The sequence below is a fragment of the Heterodontus francisci genome, chromosome 41 (genome assembly GCF_036365525.1).
Source record: "Heterodontus francisci isolate sHetFra1 chromosome 41, sHetFra1.hap1, whole genome shotgun sequence".
NCBI classification, from domain to species: Eukaryota; Metazoa; Chordata; class Chondrichthyes; order Heterodontiformes; family Heterodontidae; genus Heterodontus; species Heterodontus francisci.
The window spans coordinates 16,363,267-16,382,929 of NC_090411.1; the positions used below are offsets into that span (position 1 = coordinate 16,363,267).

At 50.4% G+C, this 19,663-nt stretch overlaps 1 protein-coding gene across 1 annotated transcript; it reads right to left on the reverse strand.

Annotated features, from left to right (window-relative positions):
• Positions 1-360: 360 nt before the first annotated feature.
• On the reverse strand, positions 361-13,882 carry hmox1a (heme oxygenase 1a). The gene is made up of 8 exons (XM_068019364.1): positions 13,658-13,882; positions 12,084-12,204; positions 9,770-10,261; positions 9,341-9,405; positions 8,243-8,363; positions 5,369-5,860; positions 4,342-4,438; positions 361-3,910 (listed from the first exon to the last, which is right to left on the reverse strand). The coding sequence occupies exons 1-8, from the start codon at positions 13,699-13,701 to the stop codon at positions 3,771-3,773; spliced, it is 1,572 nt and encodes a 523-aa protein (XP_067875465.1). The 5' UTR covers positions 13,702-13,882; the 3' UTR covers positions 361-3,770.
• Positions 13,883-19,663: the final 5,781 nt, after the last annotated feature.

Below are 19,663 nucleotides of genomic sequence, written 5' to 3' on the forward strand. Positions count from 1 at the left end.
AGTTACCTTTGTAACGTAGACAAAATGTCACTGTCAATTTTGTGCATAGCAAGATCCCACAAACAGACATGTGCAAAGGACTGGTTATTCTGTTTTCGGAGGTACGTGTTGAGGGATGAATGTTGGCCAGAACACCTGCTCGTCTTTTGATGTTACCATGTCGATGCTGGGTCAATTGAAATTATTAGGACTGTTATGACCAAGGTGGGAGGAATGCACTGTTAATTCAGTCCCGCTTCTCCACAGGTCACAACATATTCTTTTCCACTTGTTGAAACAGTCAATCGGATGCACTATTTCTCCCCCCAGCATAGAACACACTAAACCAGGTTTCTTTACTGAATAACAAATTAACAGTTTATTATCAAACAAGTCTTAACTAGTAATGAAGTAAAACAATAGCACATAAATCAAATTTTTAAATATCCAACATTAAATTTTGAAAAAGTCCTCTTTTCTACCTTAACCAATTTTTTAAAGTCCCTTTTTAACCTTAGTCCCTTCACACTCACACACATACACACACACATATATATATTCCTATATAAAAATCTGTTAACCGGAGAAAGTAAAAAAGGTCAGAGCTCTGTGACAGACAAAAAAAACACAAATAGATCCCTTGCTCATTTTTTGAAGTAAACAGCAGATGAGGTATGTTGTTCCAAACTGACATACAGTCCGAACTTCCGAGCATGATTCTTTAGGATCGATAGAATCTTTCAGAAATGAGTTCTTTTTAGGCGGCGTTGAAAGTAATTTAGCAGGCCTTCTTGAAATACAGGAAACAAGACAAATTCATGGTGGACTTCACAGGATCCTTCAGAGACATTGGAAAACGAAGCTGGATTGTGGTCTTCTGTTCTTTCTTGACTTCTCCAGACTTGACACACGCACTCACTAACTAACAGCCGAACAGCTTGGCAGTTTTTTTTCCCACCCAGATGTTCTGTGCCCACCACTAGGCTTGTCCAATCAAAGGAGAGTTGCCAATTTTCTGCCTCTGTTGTTATGGTTTCTGCCTTAAGCCGAGCCCAAACCAGGTGACAAACGGTAACACTGTTGCTAATCCAGCCCTCACTGACCCCTTGATATTAAACATTTATTTTAGCTTAGCTATATATCTCTTTTTAAAAATATTTTTAACAGAACAGAGTCACTTTCATAATAAGACAGAGATTGATAGATTGATGTTGGTAAAGGGCATCAAGAAACATAGAGCAAAGACAGGTAAGTAGTCTTGAGGTACAGATCAGGCTTGAGGGGCTGAATGGCCTCATGTTCCCATGCTCACCTGAACAGGTAGGTGGGGCTTCAATTTACTGTCTCATTCAAAAGACAGCATCTCAAACAATACGGCACTCCTTCAGTACTACACTCACTTTTCCATCACAGCCCATCCCTCTGGTCCCTAATTATCCTATCGAAACCCATCCCTCTAGAACCAGGCTCTCCCATGGAAGCCAGGACGAGTATAATACCTCACTCCTGTTCACCCCCCTCCCTCCACCAGGCAAGTATTATAACCCACCCCCTGCAACCACTTCTCAGGCACCAGCTCTGCCTTCTCTGCAACTTTAAAGGTTGCATTCTCCAGATGAGAGGGTGAGGGGCGGAGCCCTCGGGTTCTGTGCCTGCCGGCCCCTTAGGTGGCCAGTAAAGGCATTCGCCACCCTCTGGAACCTCATCCACTTGGCCACTGCTCTTCGACTGTGAACGGCATCACATCCAAGGCCGATCCTGATGTTCGCACGCACACAATGGGTCAGGGAGCAGGAAGCCTGCAGGATTTCTCACCCTGTCCCCACCTTTCCTGAGTCCAGTGGCACTGGGACAAATTGTCACCCCTAGTATAACACCAACCAGGATGAGAACAGACCAGGGATCAAAGGTGGAATTCTGGAGCCTGTATGTCTTGCTCCTGAGTTTATTCACTCAATTCCCGGGATCAGACACTCTTATCTTATTCCATCCATCCCTACAACTGTTAAAAGAAACACAATATAATTTGTACATATATATATATATATATATATATATATATACACACACAAACAGACTAATAAAAAAATAGAAAGAACTTGCATTTATATATTTCATGACATCAGGACATCCCAAAGTGCTTTACAGCCAATTAAATACCTTTGAAGTGCAGTCACTGTTGTAATGTTAGGAAATTTACACACAGCAAGATCCCACGAATGTGAGAATGATCAGATGATTTTTTTTTAAAGAATCAGAGCAAGGTAAGTTGGCAAAAGTTTCATGAACCTGATACCGACCGTGGAACCTCCTGCAGTGGCCGCCTCAATGTCTGTGACTTTAACAACAACTTGCATTGGTATAGCGCCTTTAACATTGAAAAGCATCCCAAGGCGTTTCACAGGAGCGATTATCAGGCAAAACTTGACAGTGAGTCACATAAGGAGTTATTGTGACGGGTGATCAAAAGTCCCAAATACTCTATAGATTCCAATCATCCGTTCGTACATGAAGGAGAGGGTGAGGTCCTGACGGGTATAAATTCACCAGAATGTGACTGGTGGGGGAGGGGGTAAAAGGTGAAATTATGACGACAAATTGCATAAAGTTGCTGTGTATTCCCCTGAGCTTAGACAGTTGAAAGGGCGATCGAGCGCGGTGTTTAGAATGTGAAGAAGGATTCAGTAGACTAGATAGAGGGAAAGAATATTTTTTCTGATGGGAGAGACCAGGACAACAGGCCCGAATCTTAAAATGAGAGCCTGGTCGTTCAGGAGTGAAGCCGCAAGGATAGTGGGAATCTGGAACTCTTTCCCCCTGCCACAAAAAAGCTGTGGAGGCTGAGGGATTAATTGGAGTTTACAAAACTTGAGTTTGTTCAATTTTGGTTGGGTCAGAGTTTTAATGGATGTGCAGCAGAGACAGTGATACCAATCAGCTGTGATCGAGCTGACTGGCGGGGCAGGTTTGAGGGGCTGAAAGGCCTCCTCCTGTTCCTATGTTCCCTTCCCTGAGCTTTTCTTAACCCAGTACCTGATAGATAGCACCAGAGACCAGTGTCACACGCTGCAGCGAGTAACAGTGATTGGAAAAGCCCCACGGACGGGGGCAAATTCTACTTGCTCACCAGAATCTCTTAGTCCCTTTGACCCAGTTGCAAAAGACAGGGGAGCTGATGGGAATCGAGCCCTAACCCACAGCCCACTGATATGGAGCATGTTTGCTGCACAGGATCACACTTGGTGTTGTCCACAGCGGACGCCCGGTTCACCAAGAGCTTTAGAGAAAGAGCTTGCATTTATATAGCGCCTTTCGCCATCTCAGGCCAATGACGTACTTTTTGAAATGCCATCGCTGTAGGAAACGCGGCAGGCAGTTTGCGCACAGCAAGCTCCCACAATCAGCAATGTGATAATGATCTATTTTTTTTGTGATTTTGATTGATGGATAACTATTGGCCAGGACACCGGGGAGAACGACCCCGCTGTTCATCGAAATAGTAAACACGGGACCTTTTACATCCATCTGAGAGGGGGGACAAGGTTTAATGTCTCATCCAAAAGACAGCACCTTCGACAGGGCAGCACTCCTTCAGTACTGCACTGGACTGTCAGTCTGGATTATGGGATCAAGTCCCTGGCGTGGGACTTGAACCCACAACTTTCTGGCTCCGAGGTGAGAGTGCTGCCCAGCGTGGCTGACACCTGATAAAATTCAGTTAATGCTGCCGATACAAAAATGTAGGAAAAGAAGTCAGGGTGAAACCGTTGCTGCCTCATCGTTCAGCGTTCTCACAACAGATACCATCCAATAGCGAGCGATGCTGCTGCTAAACCAAGGAGGAGAGCCAATCGCAGGGCTGGACTGGACGTCAGCGAATCACGTGGCTGCTTTGGCAGGTCCTGATTGGCTCCTGCAGGTATTGATTGCCCTGTGAAGTAAGCAGATAACCGTCATTGGTCGATTGGGACTGGCCAGTAGTTGTAACTGATCCGCCCTGTTGTCGACGTGTTTATCTCTGAGCTCCGATTGTCTCCTGTACATTCACACACTGGTTCTCAACTCCGGAAATCCTTTTGGGTTCTATGTATTAGTGACTCCCTCTCCTGCTGGTGGGAAGGTTCTTGTGGACCCCAGGCAGCAATAACCCACTAACCCCAGTTCCACCTTCCCTTTAACACAGTCACAGCCCCAGATCCACCCCCAATCACACCCTCCCATTCCCACCCTCATTCACACCCTCCTACTCATACCCAGGCAATCACACCCCCAGTCTCACACTCCCTCTACACCACCCCCTCCCCCACCGCACCTCCCCGGTGCCACTCTCATTCACAACCTTCTCTGTCACATGTCCCTTACCCTGAATGATGGCGCGTTTCCGGGTCTCAGTGCCTTTCCTGTGCACGGCACCGTTTTTCTCCGATCCTGAGCCCAAAGTTTGGAGTTCGCTGAAAAGCTGCAGCAAGATGTGGAGGAGAAAGACCTTTTATTCTGAAGGCTTCACTCGCGCTGTGAAACTATCACCGGATAAACCCGTCTGCTTCACTAATGTCCTTTAGGGAAGGAAATCTGCCATCCTTACCTGGTCTGGCCTACATGTGACTCCAGACTCACGGCAATGTGGTTGACTCTTAACTGCCCTCTGAAATGGCCTAGCAAGCCACTCAGTTCAAGGGCAATTAGGGATGGGCAACAAATTCTGGCCTGGCCAGTGACGCTCACATCTCACGAAAGAATAAAAAGAAACCCGTGACTAGACGGTGGGGGCTGCCAATCACTGAATCAGTGGTTCCCTGTCCATCCTTGTGAAACTGGGACCCGCAGAGTTTAGGAAGGCCCGGCTCAGATAAATAAACATGGCCATTGAAATGTTGTGTCACGTAACCATGGTTACCAGAGCCAGCCTTTAGCTCTGTGGAAACACTCACACTTGTAGATCAGAAGGTAGGCTCCTAACTCCACCATACAGTTCCAGTAAGTAGGGATTGGAAAACCGGTTCCGAATTCTGGGCTGTCACCTAGTGGGATACTCGTGTCTGATGAATGCCCTCCATCTCCTCATTGTATAGGTGTCTGGGACCCGATAAAACCCTCCCACCATATTGGAGCAACTGCCCCATTAGCTCAGATTGAGCCATGGATGGAGTGTTCAAATTGTGGCCTGTTCGCCAGCCCCCATACCCTTCCCCAGGACAAGAGTCATAGGGTCACTGCGGCACAGGAGGAGGCCATTCAGCTGATTGAGTCCATGAGTGTGAAGATACTAAAAAACAACAAGAACACCACGGTGTCCGACTGTTATTCAGACTGTGAATTTTTACCTCACATGAGGAAAGAGCAACAGTAACCATGGTTACTGGTTATGGGCCCCGAGTCTTTCTCTTACCTCCACGTTGAGCTGAAAGGCCCGGTTCGCCTCTCCCAGAATCCTTTGCTGTGTCTCTCTATCAGTTTCCAAAGTGTTCATTCGCGAGCGGTACAGCTGCTTGAACCTGGTGGCGTTGGTGACCCGGTCAAAGGTGAAGAATGCGACCCCTTCGCCCGTACTCGGAAGCTGCAATGTTTTCTGGGCCACCTTCTTCAGCACTTGGCCCCCCGACAGGTCCCCCATGTACCTGATGTATGTGTGGGCGACCAGAAGCTCGGGTTCCCTCCGCCCCACGTGCTGGATCCGGGACACGTATTTCCCTGTGGCCTCCGGACACTTGATGTGGCTCCTCCAGCCCGGCCCGTGGAAATATTCCAGATCCTGCTCCAAGGCTTCCTTCCGGTGCAGCTCCGAGGGGAAGTGGAGGGGGGCGAAGGCCGGATGGTCCTTGTTCCTCTCAATCTCCTCTTCCAGGGCCGTGTAGATGAAGTACAGAGAGTCGAGTAACAGCTGTAGGAGGGAGGAAAGGCAAGAGGACGGTCAGCAGGACTCGGCTCAACTCACTGCCAGAATGTCAACCCTGAGGACACTGAGGGTGAGGGGATACAGGGCGAGGGCACCGAGGGCGAGGGGATTCAGGGAGAGGACACCAAGGGTGGGAGATACAGGGTGAGGGCACCAAGGGTGAGGGGGTACAGGGCGAGGGCACTGAGGGCGAGGGGATTCAGGGAGAGGACACGAGGGCGGGGATACAGGGTGAGAGCACCGAGGGCGAGGGCACCGAGGGCGAGGAGGTACAGGGCGAGGGCACTGAGGGTGAGGGGGATACAGGGCGAAGGCATCGAGGCCGAGGGCACCGACACCACTGTATGTGTGCTGTAGTTACTGAGGGAGTGCTGCACTATTAGAGGGGCAGGACTGAGGGTGTACTCCAGTGCCAGAGGGAAAGTTCTGAGAGGGTGCTGCACTGTCAGAAGGAGTACTGAGGGAACAAAGAACAAAGAAAATTACAGCACAGGAACAGGCCCTTCGGCCCTCCAAGCCTGCGCCGATCCAGATCCTCTACCTAAACATGTCGCCTATTTTCTAAGGGTCTGTATCTCTTTACTTCCTGCCCATTCATGTATCTGTCTAGATACATCTTAAAAGACGCTATCGTGCCCGCGTCTACCACCTCCGCTGGCAACGCGTTCCAGGCACCCACCACCCTCTGCGTAAAGAACTTTCCACGCATATCCCCCCTAAACTTTTCCCCTCTCACTTTGAACTCGTGACCCCTAGTATTTGAATCTCCCACTCTGGGAAAAAGCTTCTTGCTATCCACCCTGTCTATACCTCTCATGATTTTGTACACCTCAATCAGGTCCCCACTCAACCTCCGCCTTTCCAATGAAAATAATCCTAATGTACTCAACCTCTCTTCATAGCTAGCGCCCTCCATACCAGGCAACATCCTGGTGAACCTCCTCTGCACCCTCTCCAAAGCATCCACATCCTTTTGGTAATGTGGCGACCAGAACTGCACGCAGTATTCCAAATGTGGCCGAACCAAAGTCCTATACAACTGTAACATGACCTGCCAACTCTTGTACTCAATACCCCGTCCGATGAAGGAAAGCATGCCGTATGCCTTCTTGACCACTCTATTGACCTGCGTTGCCACCTTCAGGGAACAATGGACCTGAACACCCAAATCTCTCTGTACATCAATTTTCCCCAGGACTTTTCCATTTACTGTATAGTTCACTCTTGAATTGGATCTTCCAAAATGCATCACCTCGCATTTGCCCTGATTGAACTCCATCTGCCATTTCTCTGCCCAACTCTCCAATCTATCTATATTCTGCTGTATTCTCTGACAGTCCCCTTCACTATCTGCTACTCCACCGATCTTAGTGTCGTCTGCAAACTTGCTAATCAGACCACCTATACTTTCCTCCAAATCATTTATGTATATCACAAACAACAGTGGTCCCAGCACGGATCCCTGTGGAACACCACTGGTCACACGTCTCCATTTTGAGAAACTCCCTTCCACTGCTACTCTCTGTCTCCTGTTGCCCAGCCACTTCTTTATCCATCTAGCTAGTACACCCTGGATCCCATGCGCCTTCACTTTCTCCATGAGCCTACCATGGGGAACCTTATCAAACGCCTTACTGAAGTCCATGTATATGACATCTACAGCCCTTCCCTCATCAATCAACTTTGTCACTTCCTCAAAGACTGAGGGAGTACTGCATTGTCAGAGGGAGTACTGAGGGAGTGTTGCACTGTTGGAGGGGCAGGACTGAGGGTGTGCTGCACTTTCGGAGGGGCAGGACTGAGGGAGTGCTGCACTGTTGGAGGGGCAGGACTGAGGGTGTGCTGCACTTTCGGAGGGACAGGACTGAGGGGGTGCTGCATTGTCAGAGGGAGAGTTCTGAAGGAGTGCTGCACTGTCGGAGGGACAGTACAGCAGTGGAACCTGAGGAACCTCTCCAATTCGATGGATCCTTTCTTCCCCCATATTGGTACTGAGTCATACAGACCAGACAGACCCCTGGGTTTAAGCTCGAGTCTGAATTAGCTGCCCTCAGCCATGATAGGGCTATAATTTACCTCAGTGACCCTGGGCGAAGGAGCAGTGAGACCAGCTGAGGTTCCTACTCCTGACCTCAGACCAGTGAGTAGGATCGGGCTTGTCTGCAAGGCTTCCCACAGTCAAATAACGCACCACCACTCGCTGTCCAAGCCTGTGTGTTAATCTCAGAGGACCCTGTACTGTCCCATGTAACCATGTGCCAGAATCCATTAACGTCGAAGGGGAGAATTGATGGGGAAGGGGGGAGGGGAAAGCAGTGCGGAAGAGAACAGAGTATATGATTTAAAGAACCAATATCTTCGCTTTACCTTAAATTGATCCCGCGTAACCTGGCCCTTCTGGAAGTTTCTCATGAACTCTGAGTTTTCAGCCAGTTCGTGCGAATCCTTTGTCGCCAGCTTCAGAGCTTCTGATAGGTCGGCGGGCATGCTGGGACAAAAAGGTCAAAGGGTAAGGGTTAGTTTGGCTTCATCCAGTGGCAGCCAGGCCTTATTCATACAGAAACCCCCACCAGCAACAGAAAACCAGCTGCTTCCCTCCTGCTCACCTGAACAGCCTAATCCTCCAGGCCTGAATCTGGACAGTGAGTTTCAGCAGGCTCTTTGACTGTGGAGGGCGTCACACCGAGCCCAGTCCTGATGTGTGCAGGCATGCACTTTGCAACTGGGCTCATTGCACATTGAATTAGAGCCCCAGTTCCCCCAAGCCATGTCCTTCTGGCTGAACCACACACTGTCTTAAAGGGGCCGCGGATATCATCTCCTCAGGGGCAGGGGGGTGGGGGGGGTGGGGCGGGGGTCCGCTGGTGTAGCTGACATCAGTTTGATAGCAACAATCCATGGCCATGCTCTGTAGAAAATCTCTCGGAAATTCCTATCAGAGCAGCCTTTCACCAGCGGGATTCTCGCAGGCCGATCCTACTAGTGGCGGATTTGCAACCCATGTTGAAGAGGAACCTCCCCCTCTCCTTCCTCTCCCCAACCCCTCCCCCACCGCACACACATGCATTTCCTCGATCCAGTAGATTTGTTGGCCTCAGACTGCTGTTGGGAAGTGTCCAGAGAACTTCCAGTGGGGATAGAGTCCAGTGCCGACTGTCCCGTCCTCTCACAACGGCGCTGATTCTCAACAGGACACCGATCCACAGAAGTCAGCCACCTGCCAGTATCCTGGTCAAATAACCGCACTTGACCCACCAATACAGAGAGTAACCTCTCCTCACAAGGCCCTGTACTACTGACTGTATCTTACCAAGTTTATACTTTCCAGCATGTGAAGGAAGGATCTCTGAGGCTGGGCCTGAGCCAGGTTAATGAGCCGTTAAAAGGGAGCTTTTTTTCTGTATCTAATCTACTACGGATGTGGTTGTGGTACAGAGTTACAGGCCTGGCGAGTATAGTTCTTACCTGTCACTCTTGAAGTCACCATGTTTCTGGTTCTGAGCTCCCAGCTGCTGCAACTCTTCAAAGACCTGCATTGGAAACAAAACAAGATGAGGGCCCAGGACGAAGGAAGAATCCAGCCTTAGGGCCAAAACTGGGTGAGCCTCAGGAGCTAGGCTGAGGCAGCCTCAGGCTGAGCCAACCCGAGCATCAAGGCCAGAGAAGCCTCAGGACCAGGTGGTTAAAGCTTCATGAGGACCAAGGTTGAAACAGTAACAAGAGCAAGGCCAAGGCAGGCTGAGCAACAAGGCTGAGCAGGCCTCATGATGAAGGCCGAGACCGAGCCAAGGTCAGGTCAGTACCAAGGCTGAGGAAGCATCAGAAACAAAGTCCTGTGAGATCTCATAATATAAAAACAATCAATGCAAAATTTGATCAGTATCTTTCTCTTACCTCCACGTTGAGCTGAAAGGCCCGGTTCGCCTCTCCCAGAATCCTTTGCTGTGTCTCTCTATCGGTTTCCAAAGTGTTCATTCGCGAGCGGTACAGCTGCTTGAACTTGGTGGCGTTGGTGACCCGGTCAAAGGTGAAGAATGCGACCCCTTCGCCCGTACTCGGAAGCTGCAATGTTTTCTGGGCCACCTTCTTCAGCACTTGGCCCCCCGACAGGTCCCCCATGTACCTGATGTATGTGTGGGCGACCAGAAGCTCGGGTTCCCTCCGCCCCACGTGCTGGATCCGGGACACGTATTTCCCTGTGGCCTCCGGACACTTGATGTGGCTCCTCCAGCCCGGCCCGTGGAAATATTCCAGATCCTGCTCCAAGGCTTCCTTCCGGTGCAGCTCCGAGGGGAAGTGGAGGGGGGCGAAGGCCGGATGGTCCTTGTTCCTCTCAATCTCCTCTTCCAGGGCCGCGTAGATGAAGTACAGAGAGTCGAGTAACAGCTGTAGGAGGGAGGAAAGGCAAGAGGACGGTCAGCAGGGCTCGGCTCAACTCACTGCCAGAATGTCAACACTGAGGACACTGAGGGCGAGGGGATACAGGGAGAGGTAACTAAGGGTGAGGGCACTGACAGAGTGCCAATGGCAGGTTCCGCCTGCTCACCAAACTGTACTGAGGGAGTGCTGCATTATTGGAGGTGCCTTCTTTGGGATCTTGCTGGGTGAAAATTGGCTGCCACATTTCTTACATTGCAACTGGACTTCATTGGCTGTAGAGCGCTTTGGGATGTCCCAAGCTGGTGATAGGTGCTATAAAAATGCAAATTAGGATTTGTTGGCAGCTGATTGTGTCAAGGACAGTATCGGGGGGGGGGGGGGGTGGGTGGCGATGCGGGAGCTTTCTTTATACATTCTTAAAGTGTTATCCTGGTAAATCATCCCTTTGGCACCTTGTCGCCTTGGCAGCTCTGCTGGTCAAATCCAGGGTGCCACCAGGTCCTCTGCACCCAGCTACCCAGTCGGTCCTTGGGAGCTGCAGCCTGTGCTCGGGATGGGGGAGGGGAGGGGCACAGTTCAGAAATCCCTGGAGGCAAAGGGCAAGGAATAGACTGTGCAGGGGATCCCCTTACCCCCATATTTAGGGGCAGGGGCTTATAATTGTAGCCTGAGGAGCACTTCATAACTCATTGGTGCGACTTCACTTCGAACACTGTGTACAGTCCTGGTCACCAAAGTACAGAAAGAACATTGCAGCTACTGAAAGGACAGAGAAGAGGGCAACCAGAATGATTGAGGACAATCATGAGGAGCCAGAACCTTATGACTCAGAGGTGAAGGTGCTACCAACTGAACCACATTTGACAAGTTCGATTCCTTCCAGAAAGTTCTATTTTGGGATACAGTATGAGCAATGTACGGTGAGTGTAGCTTGGGAGGAACAGATGAGTTTGGTCCGATGATTCCCAAAGTCCTCCACCACTGGGATTTCCTCACCTCATATCCGGGTCTCTTTTAGACGAATTGGGCTGGATATTGTACTGGAGGTGGGGCTCCTGGCACTAGGCCGAAAGGATTGGGGGAACCTCCCCCCCCCCAGGAGAGATCCTCTGGTCTTCTTTAATCAAAGTTTCTGGATGCGGGATCCCCGTCCCTTTAAAGACAGAAATCCCACCTCCAAGAGCAGCCAGCCAATCAGCAGTATCGCCTCCCCTTTCACTTGCTTAAAACCCAATTCTTTTCTAACCTTTGCCAGTTCTGCTGAAAGGTCACAGGCCTGAAACGTTAACTCTGCTTCTCTCTCCTGCCAGACTTGCTGAGTATTTCCAGCACTTTCTGATAATTAAATAGAGGCGTTCAAAATCATGAACGGTTTTGTTAGAGTAAATGAGGATAAAATGAGAAAGGAGGCAGGAGTGTTGGTAAATAGGAAGACACAAACTTGCCCAAAAAAACCATGGGAGAGCTGGGGAGAATTTTTTTTTACGCAGTGAGGTGTGGTGATCTGGGAGGGTGGTGGAAACTGATTCAGTAATACATTTGGATAAATATTTGAAGGGTTGGGGGGTAATTTGCAGGGCAATGGGGAAAGAACAGGGGTGTGGGACAAATTGCCATGATGGGCCGAATGGCCTTCTGTGCAGAAAGAGTCAGTGATTCTATTCCAGAGAGATCACCTGATGTATGAATACAGGATTGATTAACTGTAGATAGGAAGAGCGATGCATAGGTAGATTAAGAGGTCCCCAGACTCACTTCCCTCCTGCTTAAGCACTGTGTTTTCTTGTGTTCCGCACGTATTTGGTTGAATCTAGAGATGAAACCTTACCTCAAACTGATCCCGCGTGACCTGACCCTTCTGGAAGTTTCTCATGAACTCCGAATTTTCGGCCAGCTCGTGCGACTCCTTGGTGGCCAGCTTCAGCGCTTCTGATAGGTCGGCAGGCATGCTGGGACGAAGAGGTCAAAGGGAAGGGTTAGGTTGGCTTTATCCAGCAGCAGCCACGGGTCGGCTCCCTCATTCGCACAATGAACCCTCCGACCACCGCACCGCCCCACCCAAAACATAAATGGAGCTTTTACCAGATTCCCCTCTGCATCCTCCGCGTGGGAATCTAAAACAGTGAGTGTGGTCAGGCCGTCACACTGAGACAAACAGAGGTCAAAGGGTATGGTTAGCCAGCTGGGACACTGGGAAGAATAAGACTCAATTAGTTGCCAATGGAGCTCACTTCCAGCCGACTCCCTAATGCAGCAAGGTTCCACAGTCACTGCCCACTCGCCCGTGTCGCCCTTATTTGCACACGAGGACAGACACTAAGGGCTGGTGGATTTTCAAATTAGGGTTGGGAACCCAGATAACTTCCAGGTCCCGAACACTGCACTGCATCTGCGTCGCTCGTTCGACACAATCAATAAACACTAATGCCCTAACTGGGCCAGGGGTGATCTCAGGGCCTAAGTAGTGGCGATGAGTGTTAAATTCCAGAAAGCTTGTTATAGAAGGATAATGCTGGAGCCTATATTTACTCAGTTTCACATTTATTGTGCAGAGTCAAAGGATTACAAACACGTAGCTCCTCACTCAAACCCTTCCCCAGACTCAGTGAGTGCCTGCTTATAAGTGTTCAACTAAGACCCCAATTAACACCCTTCACCTGCATATAATCAAACTATTGACACACGATTAACAGATTAACCATCAGCCATCAGGAGAGGAACGCTGCCCCATTTACAATCATCTAACTCAGGATTGGTCAGGCTATTTGCCCCAACCCTGAGAAACTGCTGGCAAATTCCGGACCATGGTAACAGAGCCCTGCCCCTCCTCCCATCTCCACTGCCTGGTAACCAGCAAACTGAAACTGCCTGTCCTGCTCTGGGTAAATATTTAATCCCTTGTTGTTTTTGCACAGATCAGTCGGCCCAGCTGGCAGCAGCTTTAAAACAGTGCCAGCCAGCAGCAAAGCTGTGTGCCACCCTTCACTGAGGCAAGATTGGCCATGGGCAGGCACTTTGCCCTATGAGAGAGGGAGGGAGGGTGACATCGTAGGAGAATATGTCACTCGCGCAGTCCCAACGCACCAAGCAGAGAGGAAACACCTGGGCTCAGACACTGCCCTCACTCTGGGTTCAGACACTGCCCTCACTCTGGGTTCAGACACTGCCCTCACTCCGGGTTCAGTCTCTGCCCTCACTCCGGGTTCAGTCTCTGCCCTCACTCCGGGTTCAGACTCTGCCCTCACTCCGAGTTCAGACACTGCCCTCACTCCGGGTTCAGGCACTGCCCTCACTCTGGGTTCAGACACTGCCCTCACTCCGGGTTTAGACACTGCTTTCACTCCGGGTTCAGACACTGTCCTCACTCCGGGTTCACAAATGGATCTAACCGCCATCGCCTACCTGTCTGTGTCCATGTGGCTGACAGTTTCCTTCCTAGTATCCATGGTGTGTTTCTCTTTCGGATTCTCTGACTGATTCCTGGCTGCTTGCTGAACGCTCTGATGGAAGTGGAGAATTCCGGACCCTTTTATCTGGAGTGCAGTCACATGAGGTTGCAGTTCAGTTCTCTTGTTGGAGCTGGTAGGTCCCTCCCACCATTTAAATCTCACATGATACCTCAGCAACAAAGACTCTGCACAGAAAGGATGTTGACTTCACTTCCTCAGCAGTTTGCGCCGCTCCCCACACGACTGACTCGCGAGACGGCCCAAAACCCTACCCTGTGTTATTTGTTCTGTTAAACCTTTGGCCTCCCGTCACACAGTTAGAGGCTGAGTTGGTGAGCAATCAGCTTGACATGAGGTTTAACTCCTCGACTGCCAGTGCCACAGCGTTACCACAAAGGGCAGGAGAAACACCTTGAGCTGTGATCAATGTTCCCTCTATGTTGTATGGATGTGTTGCTGGCATGTACCATGCAGCGCAACACAACTGGTGCACAGCAAGATCCCACACACAATAATGGAAACAAAAATGGCTGGATGATGTTGGTTGGGGAAAAATATTGGCCGGGAAATCTTTTTCAAAATAGCAGCCCAGGATCTTTTACATCCACCTGAGAGGGCAGTCAGGGCCTCGGTTTAACGCCTCAACCAAAAGACGGCACCTCCAACAGTGCAGCACCCCCTCGGTACTGCACTGGAGTGTCAGCTTTGATTTCGTGCTGAAGCACTGAAGTGGGCCTTGAGCCCACAAATTCCTGACTCAAAGATACCAGCTGAGTCAGGGCGGACATTGAGGCAGTAACTGTCGACATACGAGAGCAGATTGAGTCGCTGAATGAAGGGAAAGGGGTTAAAGGGGACCGAAGAGAGAGGGTAAATCTGATTTTGATCTATTTGCTCATGTGGAGGGTCTGGGCCGGACGGGCTGAATGGCCTGTTTCGTGCAGTAACTTTTTACACCGGGCTGAAGGTATTTGTAAAGGGGCCCCTTGGGGAAAGATTCCTGCACCCAAATAGGCTGGAGATTGCGGCAAGGGGTCATGACCCCGTCTCTGACCCTGGTGCCTTTGAACAGGACTCAGGATCAGTGAATCCACAATCCAACTCTCCAGCGATTCCCATCAGAAGATGTGGGGCAGCAGGGTTGGAGCGGAGGGTTGCCTCAAACGGGGGGGGCGGGGGGAGTGGGGGGGGGGGGTGCAGTTTGGACAGTGTGGGCAAACAGTGCCTGTGCCCCAATCAGGACTGACACAGCAGTAGGGGGGAATGGGGTGTTTCGCAATTGTTGCAGCTCTCGTAAAACAGCTGCTCTGGAAAGTTCTAGAGAAGGAGGGGTGTCCAATGGTGCTAACTCATGCTGGTCATGTCTTCTCTGTCAGGAGGTAACCTGTAAATGGAACCTTCCAGAACAGAGCTGACTCAGTGATGACTCAGAGCGGGACCCCTTCCCCTGCTCCTATTTTCTGACCCTCATCCCTCCTCACCTCCTCTCCATCTTTCCACCCCCGACTCCCCCTCCCCCACCTCCCCTCCTTCCCACTTCATCTCTTCTCCCCCTCACTCTCCCCTTTCCACCCTTCCCTCCGCTCCCTCCCCACCTCTCCTCCCTTCCCTCCCCTCCCCAACACCCTCATCCTCCGCTTCTTCACCCTTCCCCCTCTCTCTCCATCTCCTGTCCCCACTCTCTCTTACCCCCCTTACTATCTCCCTTCCCTCCCTCTCTTCTCCCCTCCCTCTCCTCACCTCCACCCTCCTTATCTCCGCTCTGCCACCTTCCCCTCCCTTTTCCCCTCCCCCCCACCACACCCCTCACTTATGGAGAGAGTTTCCTTCGACGAGGTACCAGAGAGTAGCTGGAGTCGGGATATTTTCTGCTGGTATGCTTGTGCCTCCGAGTTTCACACGCGTGATCTTTCCAATGTGCCTTGGTGGTGAAGGCCCCACTCCAGGAAGCTAGGCCACCTGTGTCCCAATGAATCCCGACATTAGTAAAAAGTACAAAGCAGCTAAACCAGGCCCCCACCTTCTGCCTCCAACCAATCCCTTTTGAAGGCCGTGGCCGCAGGTTACCAGCTGTTCAGTGCCTTGCTCGCCTTCTGTCCCTCATGACTGAACTTTCAGTCGAGGCCTTTGTATCAGTCGCAGGTCCTTTGAGGCCCGGACTGACTGGCGGTTCCTTCAGTGCTGCTTTGCTTCCAGGGGCTCAGTGGTCTCGCACCACTGACCTTTCACCTCTCGGGCCTAGCTTTGATGCAGCCCACACTGACAGGATGAAAGCCCTTACTACTACACTGTGTGTGAACAATTGCTTCCTGACATCACTGGGTACAGCCTGGCTCTTATTTTAAGGTGACGGCCCCTTTTTCTAGCTGGATTAAACCCCCCCACCCTCGCCAGAGAAAATCATTTCTCTCTGTCAACTCATTTGATCATCTTAAACACTGCAATTCAATCATCCCTTAACCTTCTACACTCATTGGAATACTAAATTATTTTGTACAACCTGTCCTCATAATCTAACCTATTTACCCCCGGTATCATTCTGCAATGCACCCCCTCCAACGCCAATATATCCTACCTGGAGTGAACACAGGTACTCCAGATGGGGGGTCTGACCACTGGCAGGCCAATGCAGCTGTCAGTCCCAACTCACAAGGCCTGTTCCATACACCCACTCCATCTCCCACGACCCGGGGCCAGTGTTTTGCAGATAATGTCAGGTCAACAATTCCTTGTTCAGTGCTTCTGCCAGGCCAGTGAGGACCCGAGGACCAAGTGCAGAGGCAGTCGACAGTACAGCCCTCACCTATGCCCCCCCCCAAGCCCCACCCCCGATGATCCAGAGTCCCAAAGTGCTTCACTGGAGCAATTATCAAAGAAAATTTGACGCCGAGCCGCGTAAGGAGATGGTGGGACTGATGACCAAAAGCTTGGTGAAAGTGGTCAATTTTGGAGGAGCATTTTAAAGGAGGAAAGTGAGGGCGGAGAGGTTTAGAGAGGGAATTCCAGAGCTTGGGGTCCAGGGCAGCTGAAGGCACGGACGCCAATGGTGGAGGGATGAAAATCGGGGATACTCAAGAGGCCAGAATTGGAGGAGCACAGTGATTTCAGAGGGATGGATGGCTGGAGTAGGTTACGTCGTAAGAAACAAAGGCGGCCGTTTAGCAAAAAAAAAGAAAAACCCGTTCGAAATATACAGGGTAGAGCTGGAATTATTGGACGTTAGCAGAAAGGGAACTGATCTGGAGTTTGGTGAAACAGAGAGGAACAGCACCAAGAAACGAAACAGGCAGTTTCAAGAAGTGAGTGGAGGAAGGAAAGGATCGGAAGGGGGAGTTGTCAAGAAAATGCGAACTTGCTGTTTGAGACCCCGAGTGCAGCATTGCTGGATCATCCAGGGGGTGACTCTCAGCCAATTTGGATCAGTCGTCACTGGAGCTGTGCAGGAAAACGCAGCAGCCAATATGTGCATAGAAGGATCCCAAGAACGTCAGTGAGATAAATGGTAATTAATGGGCTAGAGATTTGATGGCAGCGCCATTCTTTCAGGCGCGAAACAGGCCCCTAAGCACCCAATATGGCGGACATGGCACGCACATTCATGAAGGAAGTGCACCATCCGCCAAATTGGATCAGCTTGTTCCAGAGTTCTCTGGATATCTTTAAAGCACTCCCTCCCTCTTGCCAGTTCCATGGGCACTAGTCCACTCTCTCAGGAGTCCACTGATGACCCGACTGTCAGCATCGGTTATTCAGCCACAAAGGGCCTCGTAGCCATGTCTGGTCCTTTCCTTAGGCAACAGTGTTTGTGCCCGTGTGTGTGTTTGTGTGTGAGAGTGCGGTCGTGTGTGAGGATGTGTGCGTGCATGAGTGCGGTCATGTGTGAATGTGTCTGTGTGTATGTAGTTGGTGTGTGAATGTGTATGTGTGTATGTTTGTGTGTGTGTGCGGTCGAGTGTGTGAGAGCGCAGGAGTGTGGTGGTGTGTGAAAGTGTGTGTGTGTGCGTGCGTGCATGAGTGAGCATAAGTGTGTTCATGTGTGAGCGTGGCTGTGTGTGTATGTGGTTGATGTGTGAAAGTGTGTTTGTGTGCGTGAGGTCGTGTGTGAGTGTGTGAGAGTGCAGGAGTGTGTCAGAGTGTGGTGGTATGTGTGTGTTTGTGTGTGCGCGTGCGTGCATGGGTGGTGTTGTGTATGAGTGGGTCCCAATGTGAGTTTTGGAATTTTTTGTTTGAGACTTTGAAAAATAAATTATACTGCGACTGTTCTAATCATTAATTGATCCATATTTGTTTCTGTGTCATTTCTATCTCTTAATAAACTTGAAGTTGAAAGGAAGGATGTGCATTTATATAGCACCTATTGTGACTTTCGGACATCCCAAAGCACTTTTCAGCCAATGAAACACTTTGTAACATGTTATAATGTGGGAATTAATATTCAGCCAGATCACAAAGCTTGGTGCCTTGTGTTTATGCAGAGAGATTGGGGAGGGTAGTGAACAGTCACACGGGGGGGTGGGGGGGGGGAATTCTCAACGTTACCAACTTTTGGAGCAGAAACCCTGCCATTTCTGGATGTCAATGATAAATGGGCGAGTGGGCGAGCTGCCCTCCCAGGGTACTGCCCACAGTTTCCAGCGTAAACCCCACTGGTAAACTGGGTCTGGTTTTCACGGGGGATGCAAGGGACCCCACAATCTCGCAGGTGCAAACCCTGGGTTCAGTTCACACGGAATGCAGGCCGTCTCGGAAGCTGATTTTTGCGATAGCGATGATTCAAAAAAGAAGTCGAGAAGTGGCCTGATTTTTAACGATTGGCGACAGCTCAAGCAGGATTGATATCTCACAGCAACAATAACGACTTGCATTTATATAGTGCCTCTGACATCCCAAGGCGCTATATAGCGATGTAGGAGCAAACAAAATTTGACACGGAGACAGTAGGACATAGCCGGACAGATGAGCGTCAATCGATCAAAGGCATAGGTTTCAAGAAGGGTCTTAAAGTAGAGGCCACAGCCCCCAGAGGTGGAGAGGTTTAGGGAGGGAATTCCAGAGTTTGGGGTCTAGGCAGCCGAAGGCACGACCACCAACGGTGGAGCGATTAAAATCTCTGATGCTCAAGAGGCCAGGATTGGAGGAGCGCAGACATCTCGGAGGGTTGCGGGGCTGGAGGAGAGATAGGGAGGGACAAGCCCATGCAGTGATTTCTGCCAGGTGCTCCGGTTTCCTCCCACAGCCAAAGGCTTGCAGGTTGATAGGTAAATTGGCCATTATAAATTGCCCCTAGTGTAGGTAGGTGGTGGGGGAATATAGGGAAGGTGGGGATGTGGTAGGAATATGGGATTAGTGTAGGATTAGTATAAATGGGTGGTTGATGGTCGGCACAGACTCGGTGGGCCGAAGGACCTGTTTCAGTGCTGTATCTCTAAATAAATAAATAAATATTTTGACATAATGCGGGCTGACAATAATTCCCATCTTCGCTGTCTGTGGGGCATTATGGGTATATCCTGGCAGGACAAAATCACAAATGTGGCAGCCCTCAAAGGCAGAGCTCCCAAGTGTGTTGGCACTGATCAAACAGAGGCAGCTTCGGTGGATCGGACACATCCACAGGATGGAAGACGGTCACATACCCTGCTGTATGGTGAGGTAGCCGGGGCCAGACGACCAGTGGGGTGCCTCAAGCTTCAAGGACGCTAACAAGCATGACCTGAAGGCTCCAAAGTGCCGACGATCGCACTAGCTGGTGAAAGAGGGAAATGGCGGCACATCGTGTGGACTGGTGTGCACTACCACGGCGACCAGTTGCTACAGCAGCTTGGCGACAGGTGCCAATGTCAAAAATAACAACTCTCACCGTCACTTGGTAAATTCACGTACAGCACTTGTGGCACAACCTGCCTCTCAAGGATTGGCTTTCACAAGATGCACCAAGAGAAGACGCCCCGCCGAAATG

Excerpts from the sequence above, each read along its gene's own strand:
- hmox1a (XM_068019364.1), bottom strand. The coding sequence starts at position 13,701 with ATGGATACTAGGAAGGAAACTGTCAGCCACATGGACACAGACAG. Across the intron at positions 9,406-9,769 it reads CCTTTCAGCTCAACGTGGAG|GTCTTTGAAGAGTTGCAGCA; the intron begins GTAAGAGAAAGA and ends TTTCCAATGCAG. Across the intron at positions 3,911-4,341 it reads GAAACGCGCCATCATTCAGG|GGCAATCAATACCTGCAGGA; the intron begins GTAAGGGACATG and ends CTTACTTCACAG.